Source organism: Gopherus evgoodei, chromosome 4 (genome assembly GCF_007399415.2).
Source record: "Gopherus evgoodei ecotype Sinaloan lineage chromosome 4, rGopEvg1_v1.p, whole genome shotgun sequence".
In the NCBI taxonomy this organism is placed as follows: domain Eukaryota; kingdom Metazoa; phylum Chordata; order Testudines; family Testudinidae; genus Gopherus; species Gopherus evgoodei.
The window spans coordinates 109,181,168-109,199,881 of NC_044325.1; the positions used below are offsets into that span (position 1 = coordinate 109,181,168).

General features: G+C 40.7%; 1 protein-coding gene across 3 annotated transcripts in view; it reads right to left on the reverse strand.

The window, feature by feature from the left end:
• SERGEF (secretion regulating guanine nucleotide exchange factor) overlaps positions 1-18,714 on the reverse strand; it is a 257,053-nt gene that overhangs the window by 76,499 nt on the left and 161,840 nt on the right. The window contains exon 11 of one of the 3 annotated variants that reach the window (XM_030560506.1): positions 16,188-16,361. The exons of the other annotated variants lie outside the window; for them this stretch is intronic. Within the exon in view, the coding sequence (XP_030416366.1) occupies positions 16,270-16,361 (92 nt within the window). The 3' untranslated portion in view covers positions 16,188-16,269. Of the gene's footprint in view, positions 1-16,187; positions 16,362-18,714 lie in introns of those variants that run through there. 3 annotated transcript variants of the gene reach the window in all.

Below are 18,714 nucleotides of genomic sequence, written 5' to 3' on the forward strand. Positions count from 1 at the left end.
TTCAAGTACATTCTTATCTACCCACTATATGATATAAACTGTGGCCATACAATCTACTGTTACTGATGCACAACCTTCAATGTGAGATTGATCTGGTCAGAAAATTTCATTTGAAAATATCGAAAACTATTATAATCACTTGTGAGATACTTTGACAATTAAGAATATGTGATGTGAAAACATTTCATGTTATTGCAAAAAGTTCATATTTGCTATTTTTGCCACATGCTAACTAGTTTCATAATTTCTGGGGAAAAATACTTGTCCATGCAAAACCAATAAAAATATTTAAATACATTATTGTTTGGTAACTTTGACCCATAAACACCACATTATTGTGTTGAAATTGATTTAAAAATTGTAGTCATGGTCATGTTGGAGTGTTTCTGGAACTACACAGAAAAAATGACACTCTCAATTTGGGTACCATTGTTTCACCTCACCTACAGGCTTATAGCACCACCTGACAGCTCCACATCATACCTTTTCCAAATGTACATAAAATATGCTTTCAAATGATAGATGATGTGAGTATGTGTAGGGTGGGTACAAAAAACTCCAAAAATATGGCCCTTTTTGGAGAACTGAAGGATTCTGAAGGATTAATGTCTATAACTTCAGTTTCACAGACCAGTGTCTCTATAGTAAATTATTTAAAATACTGCAGAGCTAGTAATAATATGAGGGGTCTGATGGTAGCAAATGTGGACCTAGAATAAAAAATAGCTGAGAGGAATTTCCACATTGTTGCTCTTTATAATCAGAATACTGAAAATAAAGCTTATACAGCCAAAAGTTTAAACAGTGACTAGTGGTTTTGGAGACCCAGTCTGAGACACCATAACAAGGCCTGATTTGTAGAGACTGAGTGTCTGAGATTAGGCACTCAAAAACTGAGGCACTCAACATCATTAGTCACTTCTGAAAATCTTGGCCTAAATCTCTAAAATTACTTAGTAAAGAAATAAAACCAGAAACATTTAAGTAAGAAAAGTAAGGTGGTTAGTATATGCCTCCATCCCCTTTCTAATGTTATCACTAATGATTGTTCACTGGTTTTGGAGGCAATCAAGAACAAATTACTTAAAGTTAAAAATTGTTAATGACTGCTGATTGGATAAGAAGTGAACGAACCTCAGGTTTTGTCAGCCATTGCAAAGAGGGGAGCAGCACAATAATTTTTGTGAAGTAAGAAAATAATAATTTGAACTTTTTTTTTTGTGAGGCCTGCAAGAAGGACCCATCTGAAAATCCAATTCAATATTTTAAGCTGCAGAACTTGCAGCCACACCACCTGTCAAGATTCCGGACAGCCCAAATAATCCCCTCAAAATCTGATCTCAGGCTTAAAGCATGAAATGATGATAGTATCGCTAAACACTACGCACGCCATCACACAAACTGCTTTGGTATCTCAAACAGAACCTGCTAAAACAATTCTAAAATTCTCCAATCCTAAATTTTATACTGGCACAGACTACTAATTGCGTCATATTTTGTGGTCGATTTAGGACACAGATAAATGTCTATTAGAGATTACGATGAAACCAATAAATTCATTTCTACTTATGACCATTGCAGAATTTGAGCTTCCAACTCTCAAGGTCAAAGACGAGTGCATTGACACCTTTGATAGTTAACCCTACAACTTTCTTAGGTTTTGCCTGATCATGCAAAATGTGCAAATGTGTATCCGCACAGCTCAAAATAAAGTAGCAGATGTCAATAGACTCACAAGGTAGGTAAAAGTGGAAGACTTTAGATTTATGAATATATTTACCCTTGAACAAAATATTTCAAAACAAAATCAATGTTAAGAAAATTAAAATTTCTATAATATACATTCAGATGTAGCAGTTTACTGAGGGTTTAAAGTGTGTCTGTCTAGATTATGGAACTTTCATTCCTTATTTTCTTATTCTTGAGTGCTACAAAGAAATCCCAAATTAAATGTCAAGAGTTTTAATAAAACAGGTATTTACAACCCAATGCAATGAACAATAGCAACACTATTTCCACTGTAAAGATTGTGATCTAGCACATTGGGTACTAACCTGGGAGTAGGGAGACCTAGGTTGTATTGAGGTAGGTTGTATTTTCACTTCTGACACTGACGTTCTGCATGACATGGAACAAGTCACTTTGGCTCTCTGTGCCTCTGTTTTGCCTCCCATCCTTTGTCTGTCTTGTCTATTTAGACGTAAGCTTTCCAGGTTAGGGGATGCCTCTTATTATGTGTTTGAACAATTGAGCCTCAATCTCTCTTGGGTCCTCTGGATGCTATCATAAAAAAAATCACTGATTACACGAAGCTCTTTTAATGCCACTAAATGGTCTCTTCAAAAAAAAAAAAAATCTCAGAAATCTTTCCCACTTTCTATCTGGTGCTTTGTTTTGACAGGATATGGTTTCCTTACCCTAGACTGAGTGGGTGGCAGATGGGAGAGGCAGAAAGAACTGATGCTGACAGAGAAGTAACGCATTGAAAACTCGTGCAGAACTTGTCAATAAAACAAGATTCCTTTACTAGAGTGTTAAAAAAAATCAAGCGATTTCCTGCTGATTCAGCAAATCGGTTGAACAGGCATGTGGTGTCTGTTTTTTTAATTTAGGCTACACACACACAATTTAAATCAGGCAAGATCCTGATCTTCAGTCACTTCCATCAATGATGGAAAATCTGGACTGAAGGAAAACTGAGTGACATTTGAGTGACAGCAAGACCATCATACTCACATTATAAACGGCAGGCACCACAACACTTGGAGGTAGGGGAAAAGCTTATTTTTTCCTATTTGGGCCTATGGAAAAATCTGTGTGACCATTTAGTCTTCTGTGACTAACTAAACTCACCAGAACTGCCAAAGGGAGTGGAAATTATATACTGTGTTCCAACTGGGCCTTCATTCCCACAGAGGGAAGCAGGGGGGGTTCTCATGGTCACTCGCTCAGGGATTTTCTGTTGGAGGAGAGGGAGACAGCTTCTGGTCACAGCTGGTGCTAAAAGTCCTACCAGTGAAGGCTGCTGAAGGAACTGGAAACCAACAGGTTTCTTAGCTGCCCTTGCCTTTCCAACAAGAGCCTCCCTCTTTATTTGTGGTGTTATCCCCCTATCCCCGCAGTCACACAAATGAAGCTGCTGCCATTTTCTGCAATCATAGCCACATGACTAGAGGGCTATCAATCCTCAGAGCCTTATATCTGGGTTTCTAAAGGGGCTAGCATAAATCCAAGGTGAAATTGGTTCAGTAAGATTAATATAAATCATTTTTCATCCTTCCTATAAAAATAGCATGAGTAAATTAAACTATTTAATTTTATTGCTCCTTTAACTAATTCTACATTTAAGGAATGCAGAGATATTGAATACTGTGCTTTGCACAGTACAGAACCACTGTATTGTACCATACATTTATCATCCATAGTACATCACCCTGCTTGCCTGATGTAATGTGCCTGTTAATATGATGGATTTGTATACAAGCATTATTTCTGGAATAGTCACATGTAAAAGAATTCATGGTTTACAGGACTCCCTTTGAAGTAAAGGTCGCAGATTTGATCTACTTTGTTATCGGGAAATTGAATAGCCCAGTCAAAAAAGATTATGAATCACTCCTATCAGAACCACAGAGCAACATTCACTCTGCAGAAGCTGCCAGTAAGGGTTAGTTAAGACAATATCAGAAAAAGTATACATTGAGGATTTGGCCTACATGACAAAACGCACTAGAATATGTATAAAGATTTTTTAACATAATAGTTCTATTAAACCTTTTGTTTTGATTTTTCTGTAGATGGCTTATTACAATGGACACACTACCCACTAGCTCACGCAAACAGTCATATATTAACATGGTAATGTCAATTTAAAAGGAATAATGATGTTTTACAATTCATCTTCGGTTTCATTATGCTTAAAACTGACCTTTATGTGTTTAGGCGATGAGGAACAAGTAAGGAAAAAAACAAGAAAGGAAGCTACAAAAAACCATAACAACCTAGTTCTAAAGCTAAGTGGGTCTCCTATTTGCAATTAAACTATTATATGGATTTGTGTTGCCTGTCAATTTGCCCATTATCTGAGATGTCTCCACTCAGGGAGATGGCAGCTGCTTGCCTTGAAAACCAAAGAACTATAGAAAGCAAATAAACTCAAGCTGAATTCCTTTCAGGACACAGATGCTCTGCTGTAAATGTCACTCACTCTCTCACATGTAACCCAGAATTGTCACCAAGGTCCTAGTGGGTTAAGCACTTAAAACATAAATAGCAAAATGTCTAGGAAACAAAATTAATGGCTTGCTCTATTAGAAGAATTTCTCCATGTTTCATTGAGTTATATTTTATAGCGCCAGAAAATGACCCAAATAAATCTGAAGTCTAAATCTCATCATGTTCAACAGTACTTCTAATTCAAAGCTATTTCATAGACAGAGAATCACAGTACCATAGAAATCAGAGATGGAAATCATCTATCAGCATATGTCCATCACTTCCCATTGGCAGGAGCAGTCTTCAGGAGCGAGAGAAAAGTTTGCTCCTCTCTCCAATGTGAATGGAAGGAGACTTCAAAATCAGCAGATTTGGTGGATGCCCCCCTTAGCAAGAGCTACCTTTGGGCAGTGAGGGAGCCAGTTTTGAGGGACAGTTTTCTACAGCTGGGTGGGTCTGTAATCCTATCCCCACCCAAAATGTAATTTCCTTCTCAGACAGTTCCTTCCACAGCAGGAATTGCTAGGACTGACCAGTTTATTTCCCAGGTGGCAGGAACATGACAGCCTACATGATTTTGTCACACTCATATCTATTACTGACAGTCCCACTCTCTGTCAGGATACAAACATCAACCATCTTAGATGTCTTCCAATGTACAGTTTTGCCCTCTCTGCCTAACATATTGCCTGAGAAGGCAAGAATAGAAATCAAATTGTGATCCTGTCCTAATCAATAAGATTTCTCATAAAAATCCCAAATGATAATAATTAGTATAAACCTACTGGAAGTCCTTGATCCAATGGGCTGTAAAAGCTCTTTCAGAAGCATATGGTTTTATCATTCCATTATTTCTACAATACTCCCATGCTGCCATATTTCTGGACAAAGTCAAATGATTCATCTTTAAAAGTAAACATGTGTAACACCAGATTTATCAGATCCTTAACATTATTAAGACATGGTTGTGTGTGTGTGTGTGTGTGTGTGTGTGTGTGTGTGTGTGTGTGTGTGTGTGTGTGTGCACGCACATGTGTATTCTTCAATACTATATCATATATCAAGAACAATACACACCAACATCTGAGAAAGAGGTGCACTTCATCCACAGTCATATCCCCACCTTCTTTCCCATCCACCAATCACCTCTCTCTTTTCACCTCCCCTCACTGCTTCCATTCCCTAGGGTGGCTCCCTAGCCCACCAATTGCTGCCCCACCCTCCATACTCCTCTGGATGCTGACGCTGCCCCTCACCAGAGTTCAACTGCTCACTGGTAACTCTACAACAAGCCTTAAACTAACTAGCTGTCCAAACGCTTCAGATACATTATGAACCACAGAAATTCCATCATTAGATCAATGACAAGTATTTGAGACCTTATTAAACCCTTCTCTATGGAACTCAAGAGATGCTGAAGCAGGGACCACTACATGGAAAGGCTGCACAAAAGTGGTCACCTGGTATGACTGGGGTCCCAGGGAGCCACACTATAGTTACTCAGTTAGGGTCAACTGCAAAGAATGGAGCATAAAATCCCCAAAGCTGGTGGATATTCCAATACTTAGATTTACCAAATCAACACAAAACAGCTTCTGTAATACCTTACTGGTTACCCAGAAGTAGGGTGACCAGACAGCAAGTGTGAAAAATTGGGATGGGAGTGGGGGGTAATAGGAGCCTATATAAGAAAGACCCAAAAATCGGGACTGTCCCTATAAAATCGGGACATCTGGTCACCCTACCCAGAAGCCAACAACACAGTTCCCTTAGAACAACCCAACCTTAGGCCTCCACCCAAATATGATGAGGATTACTGTAAAGCTTATTCCTCATATAAGAAAGTTCTACCAATCCCAAGGGATCGGACATATTACCTCCCAGGTTAGGGAATATTTCAGATCTTACCCAAATACATGCTTACGGCCAATTCTTATTAACTAAACTAAAATTTATTTAAAAAAAAAGAATTGGTTAAAAGATCAGTATACATACAGATATGAATACAGTTTTGAGATCAGATTCATAGCAGAGATGGCAAGCACTGTAGTTGCAAAGAGTTCTTTCAGAATTAGTCCATAGTTATAGTCCAATGTTCATATTCAGGGTGATCCGGACAGGACTGGAGATCTTAATCTTATGACTTGAGCTTCCCTTGCATAAGGCATCAAGCAGATCGAGATAAAAAGGATCAGGACCCAAGAGTTTATCTACAGTTCCAGTCCTCCTTTTGAAAGCATGGAGTCTTTAGGCAAATAATAGGCAATTATGGAAACTTTGAAGTAGACCTATTTCCTAAGCACCACTGGCAATTAACTATACAGATTAACGTAAGGTAATTTATCCATTAAGCAGTTTATCATAAAATTTAAAGAGATATATAGACAATGATAATATGTCACCCAAGATTCATCTAAATGTTAATATTCCCTTTTGATCTTGGAATCAATTGCTATAGTGATAGCCATGTACACAGACAGTTCCTGTCTAACATCTAACATGATACAGGTAAACACATACAATTAGTATCACCTCCAATTCTGTAACAATATAGGTTTGCATTTCAAAATTCTAGCCTAGCTAGCATGGAATGGACATAATTACCATTCACATACTTTTCTAACATCTATCTAAGGGTTGACTCTAGGCCATTTAGCCTGCGAGCTGCTTAACCCTTTCTATTGACACTTTCTTGGCACATTTTGTATAAGATTTGTTGCAATTATATAACAGTGGTAGTAACAATGATTTGCACGATCAGATTTTAATCCAATAATGTTATATCTGGCCAGAAGCTTACAGAGAGCTATCGAGTGATCTTATTCTTCTCTGCTGCCTAGATTCAACCCCAGCCAGGGAGCCCTGAGGATTGGAGGTGGGGGAGGAAATCAGACACTGAATTGCCTTCAGTTTTTATGCTCTCAGCCCTTGCACCCTGGCTACTCATCACCAACTTCGGATTCCCTGTTTGTTCTGTGTTTGTATGGTACTTAGCACCATGGGTACAGGTCCATGACTGGAACTCCTAGGTGCTACCAACAGTACAAACAACAAAATAAAATAATTCCCAGGTGTCTGGCCAATGCTAGACACTGAGGGGGCAAAGTAGCCCTTTTGTGTTTAGATTCTTGGGTCACTAGTACTGCAAGTCACTTCACATGAGAATCTGTTATGCTTTGTTCCCAGTGGTACAATATGTCCCATTAGAGGCTGTGAAGAACCTGAGGGACCACTTCCTCGGCTGGTATAAATGGGTGAAACTCCATTGTGGAGCTGTATTAATTTACATCAGACGATGATCTTGCCCGAGATGCTGCACTGAACACAGCTCTGAGGCACTCCTAGATTTAATATCACTTATGAGGCACAGCGAGAGAATACAAACTGAACAGCAAGCTAGTGCTACCCATCTACAACAAGCAGAACTTTATGTTGCATTTTATGTCATCTTTCTCACTTGATTTGGCAGTTTCATCTCTCCAGCACACTGCCTGTACTAGGTGGTCTTCCATCATATTCACTTCATAATAATCTAACACTTAGTTACAGAGAAGGGCAGGGATGTAGAGTGAAATTTTAAATTTTGGGCTGAGGGGAGACCAAAGTGGTGAGTTATAGCTCTAATAGGGATTCCTGACTTTGACTATTACATTAAGGCCTTCTCAGAAAATTTTTCATTTACAGATCACCATTGAAACGCATACAGCATCATTTAAGACAGAATCAATACATCACGGATAGCCTGCTGAATGTAATTACTTTGTAACGTGTGTGGAAGGGAGGGGAACCTAAGTCAGGATGGTGATTAAGCCAGGAAGAGAGTTGCTACCTTTTATGAAAATGTAACAGAGGCAACTCCATATAAAACCTTTCTAAACACTAAATGTTTTTAAATCATTTGCAGATTGATGATTGTCTATGTGCCTCTTTGTGCATATATGTGGGACTATACGCTAGTTTTGAAAATCTCTCCTTATACTTACATTACACATACATTTTGCATCTTACAGATTAAACGACCCGGTAAAATCTTTACACATAGCATCAGACTCTCCTTTTTCATGAGTGTGTTATTTACTATGGTAAAGGTTGCAACAGAGCTGTCAGCATCTTTGTTTAATATGTTTGACCTGATTCCACTTTGGTTTCCTGGACTAGCATTGATAGATTCTCCCCCGCCTCCCCCTCCCCACCCCCACAAATTGTATTATTGCATGTTATAGGCTAAAAAGAGGGCATTCCAAAGTCTAGTCTACACTTGCCTTCTTTCCTCTCAAATTTCCCACTGTTGTTAGAGCAGATTACGGCCTAACTATCTATAAACACAGTCAGGCTAACAAAGTACAGTAACTCCTCACTTAAAGTTGTCCCCATTAATGTTGTTTCATTGTTGTGCTGCTGATCAATTAGGGAATATGCTCATTTACAGTTATGCAATGCTCCTTTCTAACATCGTTTGGCAACCGCCTGCTTTGTCCACTGGTAGGGGCTTGTAACCATGGTGGACCGGCAGCCCCCCTATCAGCTCCCCACTCCCCTAAGTTCCCTGTGCTGCAGCCACCCAGCAGGCTATCAATCAGCAGTTCAGCTGTCCCTCCCCCCACTGCCATCTGCTGCTCCTGCTCTCTGCCTTGGAGCTGCTCCCAGAGACTCCTGCTTGCTGTGAAAGGGGGAGAAGGTGTGTGGGGGGGTGCTAATGTCAGGGTGTCCCCCTCCCCCCTGCTCCTGCACCCCGCTTACCCCTTCTCCATATAGAGCAGGGAGAGGACACAGATGGAGAGAGACAGAGAGAGCTTAGGGCAGCAGCTGCTGTCTCAACTTCCTGATCCACTTAAAAAGACGATGCATTTAAGGGTGGGTTAGCTTACTTAAAAGGGCAGTGTGCATCTCTCTCTCTCCCCCACACACAAGGTATGTGTCTATGTCTGCTATGCTATCTCCCCTCCCTCTTGTCATGCTGCCTTGATGAAAGGCTACATTAGCAACAGTGTGTTAACCCTTGAGGGCTCAGCCAAGTGCTAGTTCATCATTTAGCAGCAAGGCATTCCCTGGGAAATATCCCACCCTCTTCCACCCTCTAACTTCACCACCCCAATCAAGCGTCACAATCATCATGGCTGTGAACAGTACTAAATTGTTTGTTTAAAATGTATATTTTGTGTATATCTATATAATATATAGTTTTTTGTCTGGTGAAAAAAAATTCCCTGGAATCTAAACCCCCCCACTCCATTTACATTAATTCTTACGGGGAAATTGGATTCGCTTAACATCGTTTTGCTTAAAGTTGCATTTTTCAGGAACATAACTACAAAGTTAAGCAAGGAGTTACTGTACTCAGGAGATAAAAATTCCTCTCCATGCTGGTTAGAGAAACAGAGAGAGCAACAGCCAAACTGAACATAATTTGCAGCTATAGTGTGGACATAGCTTTAAGGAGGCAAAAAAGTTAGTGGTACATTACACTTCCAGTTTTGTTTCACCACCAGCTTCCCAAACTGTAGATGAGAGACAGAGGGTTAGAGGGAGAAGCAAAGATTGATGGAGTGAGCCACTAAACAACACTTTAATGCATCCGACGAAGTGGGTATTCACCCACGAAAGCTCATGATCCAATACTTCTGTTACTCTATAAGGTGCCACAGGATTCTTTGCCTCTTTTACAGATTCAGACTAACACGGCTACCCCTCTGATACTTAACACTTTAATAGTAACTTTCATCCCTCAAAGACTAAGGGAAAGAGCAGATTAGTGAAACAAGTCCCCATAAGAGCATAATTACTTTTCTCCCTGCACCCCAAAAAGGATTGAAGTGCAAAAGAGAGTTCACAAAGCAAAGCCTGCACCAACTAAAGGCTAATTTTTAAAAATGGGCCAACTTCATCCCTTGCACAATTCCATTAAGATAGGTTTGGCCTGTTTTCCATATTCAGTTTTTGCAAGACCCTTACCTCCTAAGTCAGTTGATTTTAGCGCTTTATTTTTATCCTGTAAGCTTGCTTCAGGCTTGCAAGCCTGATTAACTTTTATTTATTATTAAGCAAAGTGATCTTGCTTGCCAGCTGAGTCCTCCCCAGTTTCTTAGAGAGGTAATGATTTCCAGGACCTCCCTCCATTACTCACGGTTCAAAGTACTAGCTCCTGAAGTGGAAAAGAAAATATCCTTGCCTCATAAGATGTTACAAATAGTGCTTCCTTGTTTCCAGAAGTTTCATGAAGAGAAATGTGAAGACAACAAACCCATCGTCTTCCTCAATATAAATACCTATCTACTGGTATGTGCATTTACAACCTGCCCTGTGTATGGGGCGAAGCGTAAGTGCATTAAGAATGTAAAAATGGCCATATTGGGTCAGACCAATGGTCCATCTAGCACAGTGGCCAATACCAGGTGCCCCAGAGCAAACGAGCAGAACAAGCAATCATCGAGTGATCCATTCCCTGTCATCCACTCCCAGCTTCTAGCAAACAGAGGCTAGGGACATTCAGAGAATGGTGTTCCATCCCTGACCATCCTGGCTAATAGCAAGTGAAGAACCAATCCTCCATGAACTTATCTAGCTCTTTCTTGAATCCTGTTATAATTTTGGCCTTCACAACATCCTCTGGCAAGGAGTTCCTCAGGGTGACTGTGTGTTGTGTGAAGAAGTACTTCCTTTTATTTTAAACCTAATGCCTATTGTTTTCATTGGGTTACCCGTAGTTCTCGTGTTATGTGAAGGAGTAAACAACATTTCCTTATTTACTTTCTCCATACAAGTCTCAGTTTTATAGACTTCTGTCACATCCCCTCTCAGTCATCTCTTTTCCAGGCTGAAAAGTCCCAGTCTTTTTAATCTCTCCTCATATGGAAGCTGTTCCACGCCCCTAATCATTTTTGTTGCCCTTCTTATTGCCTCAGCAGTGTGACCAACTCTCGTGATTTTATCACAAGACCATGATAATTGGTGATTTTCTTAAAGCTCCAGCTCTTAGAGGCATGTGATTATGTGAGAATATCAGCTTTCATTTAACAACAAAAAAAGCATGTCTGAAGAGAAAAGCTTGAAAATGTGACCAAAGTGCACCCTAAAGGTTCAAAAATTAAGGATGAAAATAAAAAAAGGCACAAAAATATTTTTCTCTTATGGTTTTTGTGACCTAACCCATGAGTTTTGAAAGCTGGGCGTTGGTAATACTGCCTCAGAAGCAACTCAGTGAAGGAAGTTTGCCTCAGAGATGCCTTACCAGGAACAAATTACTTACATTGAGCCAGTTTAGATGGGCTGGCTTGTGCCTGGGGACCAAAGCCAAGATCATGCCCACTTTCCATCCCTCCTGCTCAGGAGGGGAGCAGCAGACACATAGTGCCTCCTTATTCCCATGTATCTTGAGCCAAAATCCATGGAGGTGGCACAGGGGCATAGAAGTTCTTATTTTCCCTTACTGTCCTGTGCAGCCATGAAAACAGAGCTATAATATGACCCTTGAGAGGTCTACACAGACCATCCTAGGTCTATTTTCTAAATATGTGTACAGTGTCTTCTGTTCACCCACCCCCTTCAGGTATGATATTTCTTCTCCGTGATACATTAACAAGTGTAGGTCTCTGGTGGTTACTACATACACAGAACCCAAAAGCCTTTAGCAAGGGTGCAAAAGATTACACTTTGCATTGTTGCTGATTAAGTTTTTTGATTATTTGTTGCTCAGCATTATAATATTAAAACCCTAATTTGTTGTACTTCCTAGTGCTTTCAGCCACTCTGCTGTCCTTGTGTTTTTGGTTTGGGGATTAATACTCTTGCATGCTCTAGGTAACTCACTGAACCCAGACTTCTCTTCTTCCATCCTCCTGCTAGTCAATTTTTTATAAACAGACTTTTCTTCTCTGCTAACACACTTTTAATCTCTCTCTCTGCGAAGCCAGGATGACTGTTGCTCCCCCTTACTTACTTTCTTGAAAATTAAGGTAAATATGCTCCATGTGCCAAGTGAATTTATTTCCAGTTGCCTTTAAATAAAGTAGTTCCACTTAACCCCTCTGTCTGAACTAAAACTGAAATAATAGAACTTACTTTCCTAAAACACAATGATTTTTCTCACTGGGTGCAGCTGTTTGATAATCAAAGGATCCTATATAACCATATAATAACTGTTGCTTCCAAATGGTCATGAGACTTCAAATTGCCCATAATTTCTCGGAACCAGCAACAACAAGGTAAACTAGCTTCTCCATCTTCAGTGGTACTTAGTGTGAGAAAGAACTCTGTCCTCGATCTATTTCAATTAAGCTTTTGCCTTGCAGCATTTTCAGCTGTTTGCTAGATGCTTCCAGCTCTCACATGATAGTTACCTTACCTAACTAATTTCAATTCCTAGTTCCAACTTGAGGGTTTCAACTATTACCAGAGGTTTATAAACTGCACTTACCTCCCCACCAAGCTTTCGCAGAATTCTAGGCACAGCAGGATTCTCACCACCCATTGACATGATACCTTGGTCCCAAAAGCATCATCATCTAGGTTAATGCACAATAAAAATGCAACACTAGACACACTAAGAACCTGATATTGTGATGATACATAAAGTTCAATAAAACATGTTGACAACCATTGTGAACTTTTCTTCTACAGATAAACCCAATATGGTAATCTTTTAGAACCTGACAGAACAAGATTTTCAGAGTCCAAGTACACCGACTACTGCTAACTACATGAAGATTCAAGAAAGTTTAAGCAATCCGCTAAGTAACTCAATCAGTGCCTGTTTATATGCTAAATAATCTACATTTTAAAAAAGATGTACATTAAGAACTAGTTAATTTTTTAAGATGATCTATCTGGCAGGGAGTAGGAGGATTCTACTATTTGTATTACAGTGTTGTGATGTGCACTGTAAAAACACATAAGAGTCGGTCCCTGATCCAAATGTGTCAATCTAAATTGACGAGTCACACAAAGGACAGAAGGGGAAACACAGAGAACTGACCTGCCAAGTTGATGGCAGAGCCTGGACTAGAACCCAAAGGTGAATTCCTGATCCCATTTCAGTCAACGGGAGTTTTGTCATTGACTTCAGTGGGGCCAGGATTTCACCCCATGTCTCCTGAGTCCTTGTCCAGTACCCTATCTCTTAGACTACACTACTCAGTATGGTGCCCTTTTTATATTAAGCATCCAGATGACCTCTCATTCTGTAGCATCTTTTCTTCCTATAAACTCTGATACTAGACAACTAGTTGAGACAAGAATTCCCCTGATGCTTTCAGGGAATTCCCTTTTCAAATGCAGAAGTCAACAGTTTTATATCTGATCTGACCAGCCACAATATTAACTCGGTAAAATAGACTGGCAGCTTGTCTCTCAGTATCCCTTTGAAAAAGGCCCAAAGAAGTCAGAGTGTTAGTCTTTGTGAGTGTAACCTGCAAATAACAGACACACACACTTCAATTTCATTCTGATTTTCTATCCCAAAAGGGCAGTGATTAATGTGCCTGGAGCACTGAAAACTACTCTATAGAATAGTAACCCAAATCCCACTCACACCAGTGGGCATTTGAATCTCTGTGTTGTATGGTAAGGCTAAATATCTAGGCATTCATAAAGCACCTGGTCACCATGGTATATCTAAGTGTGGAGTTCTTCAACATGTGCAGGCGTTGCCTTTCAACCATGCCTTTCAGCCATTTACATTTTAAAGACCTTTTTAAAGCCACATAGACAGCTAAATGACATATAAGTAGCTCAGCTGGAGAGCAAATTTTGATGGCCAACATATAAACCCCTTAAAAATGACAACAACAATGGTTACTAGAAGCCCTGCCAGGTGCCCTTTAATAATCAGTGAATCTGATTAGTATTGCAATGAGAAGAGACAGCAGGCTGTAACATGACTCCACGTTGGTCTGCCAGGACACCCTTACAATAGAGACCTTAGACACAGTGGGATTTTTCATGTATAATAAATAAAGTAATAGAATAGCAGGCTGAGCTCCTTGCTGAACACCCCTGCACTGTGTATGTTAAAGATGCCTCCAAATATTATGGTAGGATAAAAAGAAACAAAGAGAATTTATGATTTTCTTCTTGCGACCGCCTGCTGAGTCCCTAGGGACTGAATGTCAAACACATGACTACATCCGCAGCTTTGTAATGCTGCCGTGAACATCTAAATAACACTGTCAGCATAAAAGAGAGATCTGTCCACCAGGCTGCCCCAGCCTCCCTTCCCTATTGGTGCTCACTCTGCCATAGAAATATGTCTTTCATAATCTGTTATAACAACTCCTGGTCTGAAGCTCTTTACAATAATTTAGCTGGAATCATGGAGCTTATCTAAAAGAAATTGACTTTCTGAATTAAAAGGCAAAAGATTTCAATGTGAAAACCCTTCACCTTTATTATAAAGATGAAGAACACAGTGCTGTGGGTGGCAGTTGTCAATGCGAAAATTTCAGAGACTATGTCTGGGTTTGGATTCGTAATTTTGCTCTCACTTATCCCCGACATGCATAGGCAGCAAGTGGCTAGAGTTGGAGTGGGTTCAGTCGCCCCAGATCGATCAGATCAGATCAGCAGGCACAGCCCTGTAGCTTGGAGTGCCAGGGACAGGAGGGGGCAGGGCATTGTGGGTGCACATGTTATGGGACACTGTAGCAGGCTCCCACAAAAGCCAATGGGCTGGAGTGGGGAACTGGTCAGACCCAGCCTCATGGGACAAGTGCCACTGCTGCCTGCCTGCCTCCCTCTTCTGGGCATCCCCTGTCCATGTCCCCTTGGCAGCCAGAGCCCCATGGGAGGAGAGGACCAGGGGCCACTCAGATACTGAGCCGAGTGTGCATCCCCAGCCCAGGTCAAACCCCCACTCCATCTGGAGCCAGAAGGATCTGGTGCCCCAGGGTGCAAGGCTGCCCCCATTCCCCAGATTGACCCAGGTGGGTGTGCTGGAGAGGGGCTCTTGCCCTGCTGGATGCACCAACACCAATGCACCTGCCTCATTCAGATAGCTTCCTAGAGCCAAGGTAACTTGGAGGGACTTCAAGTCTAGGACAGATGGGGTCTCTGTCTCCACTCCCCTCCAGCCAGGAGGACTTAGGGGGAAGTGGTGGCAGACTAGCTGAGGCTGCTGTTGCAGTATTCCTGTCTGACCATGGCCTCCTGGCCCAACTCTTGGGCAGAAGCACAGGGTTAGAAGCCCAGGTCTGCCCCAGGAAGGGGCTGGATGGAGTGCTAGGGAGAGGACCAACAGGGCACTAACAGGGCAGAGAGCTCAAGCAGGATCCCTGCACCATGCAGGGTACAGCTCCCACAGGTCTGCCCTTCCCAGAGAGTGTGCCCCTTGTCACTAAGGGTGAAACTGGGGAGGAGCGCTGGAGAGGGGCACTGGGGGATTCAGGCTTCCCGAGGACATCCCAGGGAAAGGCTGGGCTAAATCCAACCCCAGGCCCAGCTGGCAGGCCCTTTCCTCCTAGTGCTCCTCCCCACAAGGCCGCCAAGGGACCTGCCCCAGAGCCATTCTGTGCCCCAGCTCTCAGCACTGCAGCACACGGGACTGAGCCCAGCACAACAGCTGAGGGCCCTCGCCTCCTGGGCTTGTTTGGTTTCTTTGTCATCAGTTCACCTGCTCAGTGGCTGGAACTGGGTCCAGCCCAAACAAGCAGTGAGTTCGTGGAGAGAGAAGGATCACCCCAAAAGGGAAGTGAATTGGAATGGAGATTTCAGAATCCACTGCTTTTGTCCTGTCCCATTTTCTTCCAGAAGCCAAGACCCAGGCTTTTCACAAGATAGCAAAGTGAGATCTTTCCCAGTAGATTTTGTACCATACTTCTGAAGTTACTGTGCAGTTTTCAGTTCAGTAAATTAATGTGGCCACCAATAATTTTGACAGAAAGATGTTTTTCTTCATTTGCTTGACAAAGCAGATTCTCTCATTAAATTCAAGACAATATTTTTTCCCATGCAACTGGATGATTTTCAGTCTCAGTGGGACCAGACAGCCCGTGTCTTGACATTTATGGGACTGTTTGAATTAAATGTGCAGATAACCATACAACCTTGACACAAATTGTACACTTATCCTGCAATCCAGTGAATATGGACAGGAAATGCCTCACTCTGGCAGTAGAGATAAATCTGATCCTTTTTCTGTAAGATACTACTGTACTCTGAAAAGTTAAGACACAGATATAAAAAATTAGATACATAAAAATGCAATCACAGTTGTATGTGCACAATTAATCTATTGAAAATGACTGGTTAGGCATCTGTTTGGGTTGGCAAATGGCCATTTGTGTGTGCAACCATGGATGCACAAATTAGGTGCGCAATTAGATGTGACCAATTGTGAAAATCAGGCCCTCCAATATCACTGAACATTTTGCCTGATTAAAAAGTAGCTATCTTTCAGGAGACATGGAATCAAATCTTACTTTGCACAGAGATGAAAGAAGGTTTGGAGATCTCTTTTTATAAAATATCTCCACTGGCCTCTTCTACACAGAATTTTCCACCTGGGTACCTCAATAGGTAATAACAGGAGCTGTAGCAGAGAAGCTGCCAGTTTGTTTTTTTTAATGCCTGTGGCATCTGAACTAGCTCTAAGTGGGTCTAGATGATATGGTGATTAAAATGTCAGTGGTCACTGGCATCTTGTCTACATTAGACCTCCCACTTCTACTACTACCGGTGGAGCAGCACTGGAGGAAAATTTTAGGGACTTAATCCCTAGTAGACAACCACAAAACCCACTGCAGAAGTCAATGAGATCATCAGTCTTTGCTTGAGAGAGACTGAAGGACTGGGAATGCTGTTGAGCCACAGATTTTTTACATTGATAGAACTTAGTGGGAAAGCTGTATTGTGCCTTCCTTCACCACATCCAGCTCTCGTTAGTTTTATTGATCTTAACCTTTCCAGAGCACCATTTTATCTATACTTAAACTTTTCTTCAAGTCTGGTTTTCTGCTAGAAACATAGCTGCAATTTACTCTAGCAGAGGCTACAGTATTCTACTTTGTCAGCATAAAAAAGACCAGGGAGAAAATGTGTTCCACCCACATAGTCTTGTTTTAGTTGTGCGGCAACTAGTTTAGCTGTGCAGCAGTCCAGTACGAGTACACTCAATGTCATCACCCTCAGTGTCAGTAGTTCAAACACTGTGAATAACCCTACAAAAACAGATAACCAGTGAACGTTTGCAAGAGAAAGAACAGTTCAACAGAGCCAAATTCAGTTTCAATCTGTAGCATGTAATAAAAGGATCATAAATACTACTCTGATGGTTTGTGATGTCTTCTTATCTAGAACTCTGGAAATATTACAGAAGGGCCCACCCTAGATGGTCTACCCCACTTTGTAGAAGACCAAGTCATGCTGGGACAGGACTTTGGAGACCAGATCCAACTGGCATCAATTTCTGTAGCTCCAGTGATTTCATTTGCAATTCAACAGCTGAGGATTTGACCTGGAAGTTTAGTGAGTACTGTTTGACTATTCATCCTGCACAGACATGGTCAATACACTTCATATTTTATATACTTCACTATCAAGTCTTAGTGCCTAGATCTAAAGAACTCCTTCAACTTGGGAGTTAGAAGTATGCTTTTAAATCTGCTTTTTAAAAAATAAATATTTTCCCTTCCACATCCTAAAATCTTGTTGTTTTACTTCCCTTCTTTCTAAAAGGCATATATTTTATTAAAAATATATAAATGAGGAAAGCTGATTTCTCCAAGAAGCCGCCAAAACAAATGATATTATCCTTTAGTGGATTCTGGGAAGCCAAAAATATTGTGATCTTATCTTTTAATGGATTGACCTGTTTATAACTCACTACACAAGGAGGATAAAGTAAAATTATAGAGGAGAGGAAGGAAAATTGGAGTGAAAACATATGTTTATGCTTACTTTAGGAAAACTATACAACTATTTACCAAATCAGTTAAATATGTGAGGACCTGTTAATTTAATAAGACATCTACACTTTTTGGATGCTGGAGGCACTTCATCTTCAGACTTGTAATTCACAATGCAATAAAGACATGCATATGTTCTCAACAACTTCACATTTACAAACTTATATTGCTTGATTATTCTACATCCCACATGTAGTATGTCAAATGTTCTATTTCAGGATAATTATTCTCTTAGAAAACGTATGTTTAGAACATAGCCCCACAGAGAGAAAAATCTGTAATACAGCTCTTCCTCACAAACACACAACTTAAAATCATGCTTCCATGTATAGAAGAAGTCTCATTATATAATTTTTTCATGGGTTTGATGGTTTTAGTCCCCAATCCTGCAAATTTTAAGCCCATGTTTAGCATCATTACTGTGAACATGGTTGCATCATGCAAAGATCATGGCATGATCAATCATGACCTTAGATGCTACTGATCATATTTTCCTCAGTATCGTAAGTTTAACACCTTCTCATACAAAGTTAAAATGCCATCTTTCATTGTGCTAGACAACTTTCTGTGAAAAATTCCTAACAAAACTGAAAATGTTTGAAGT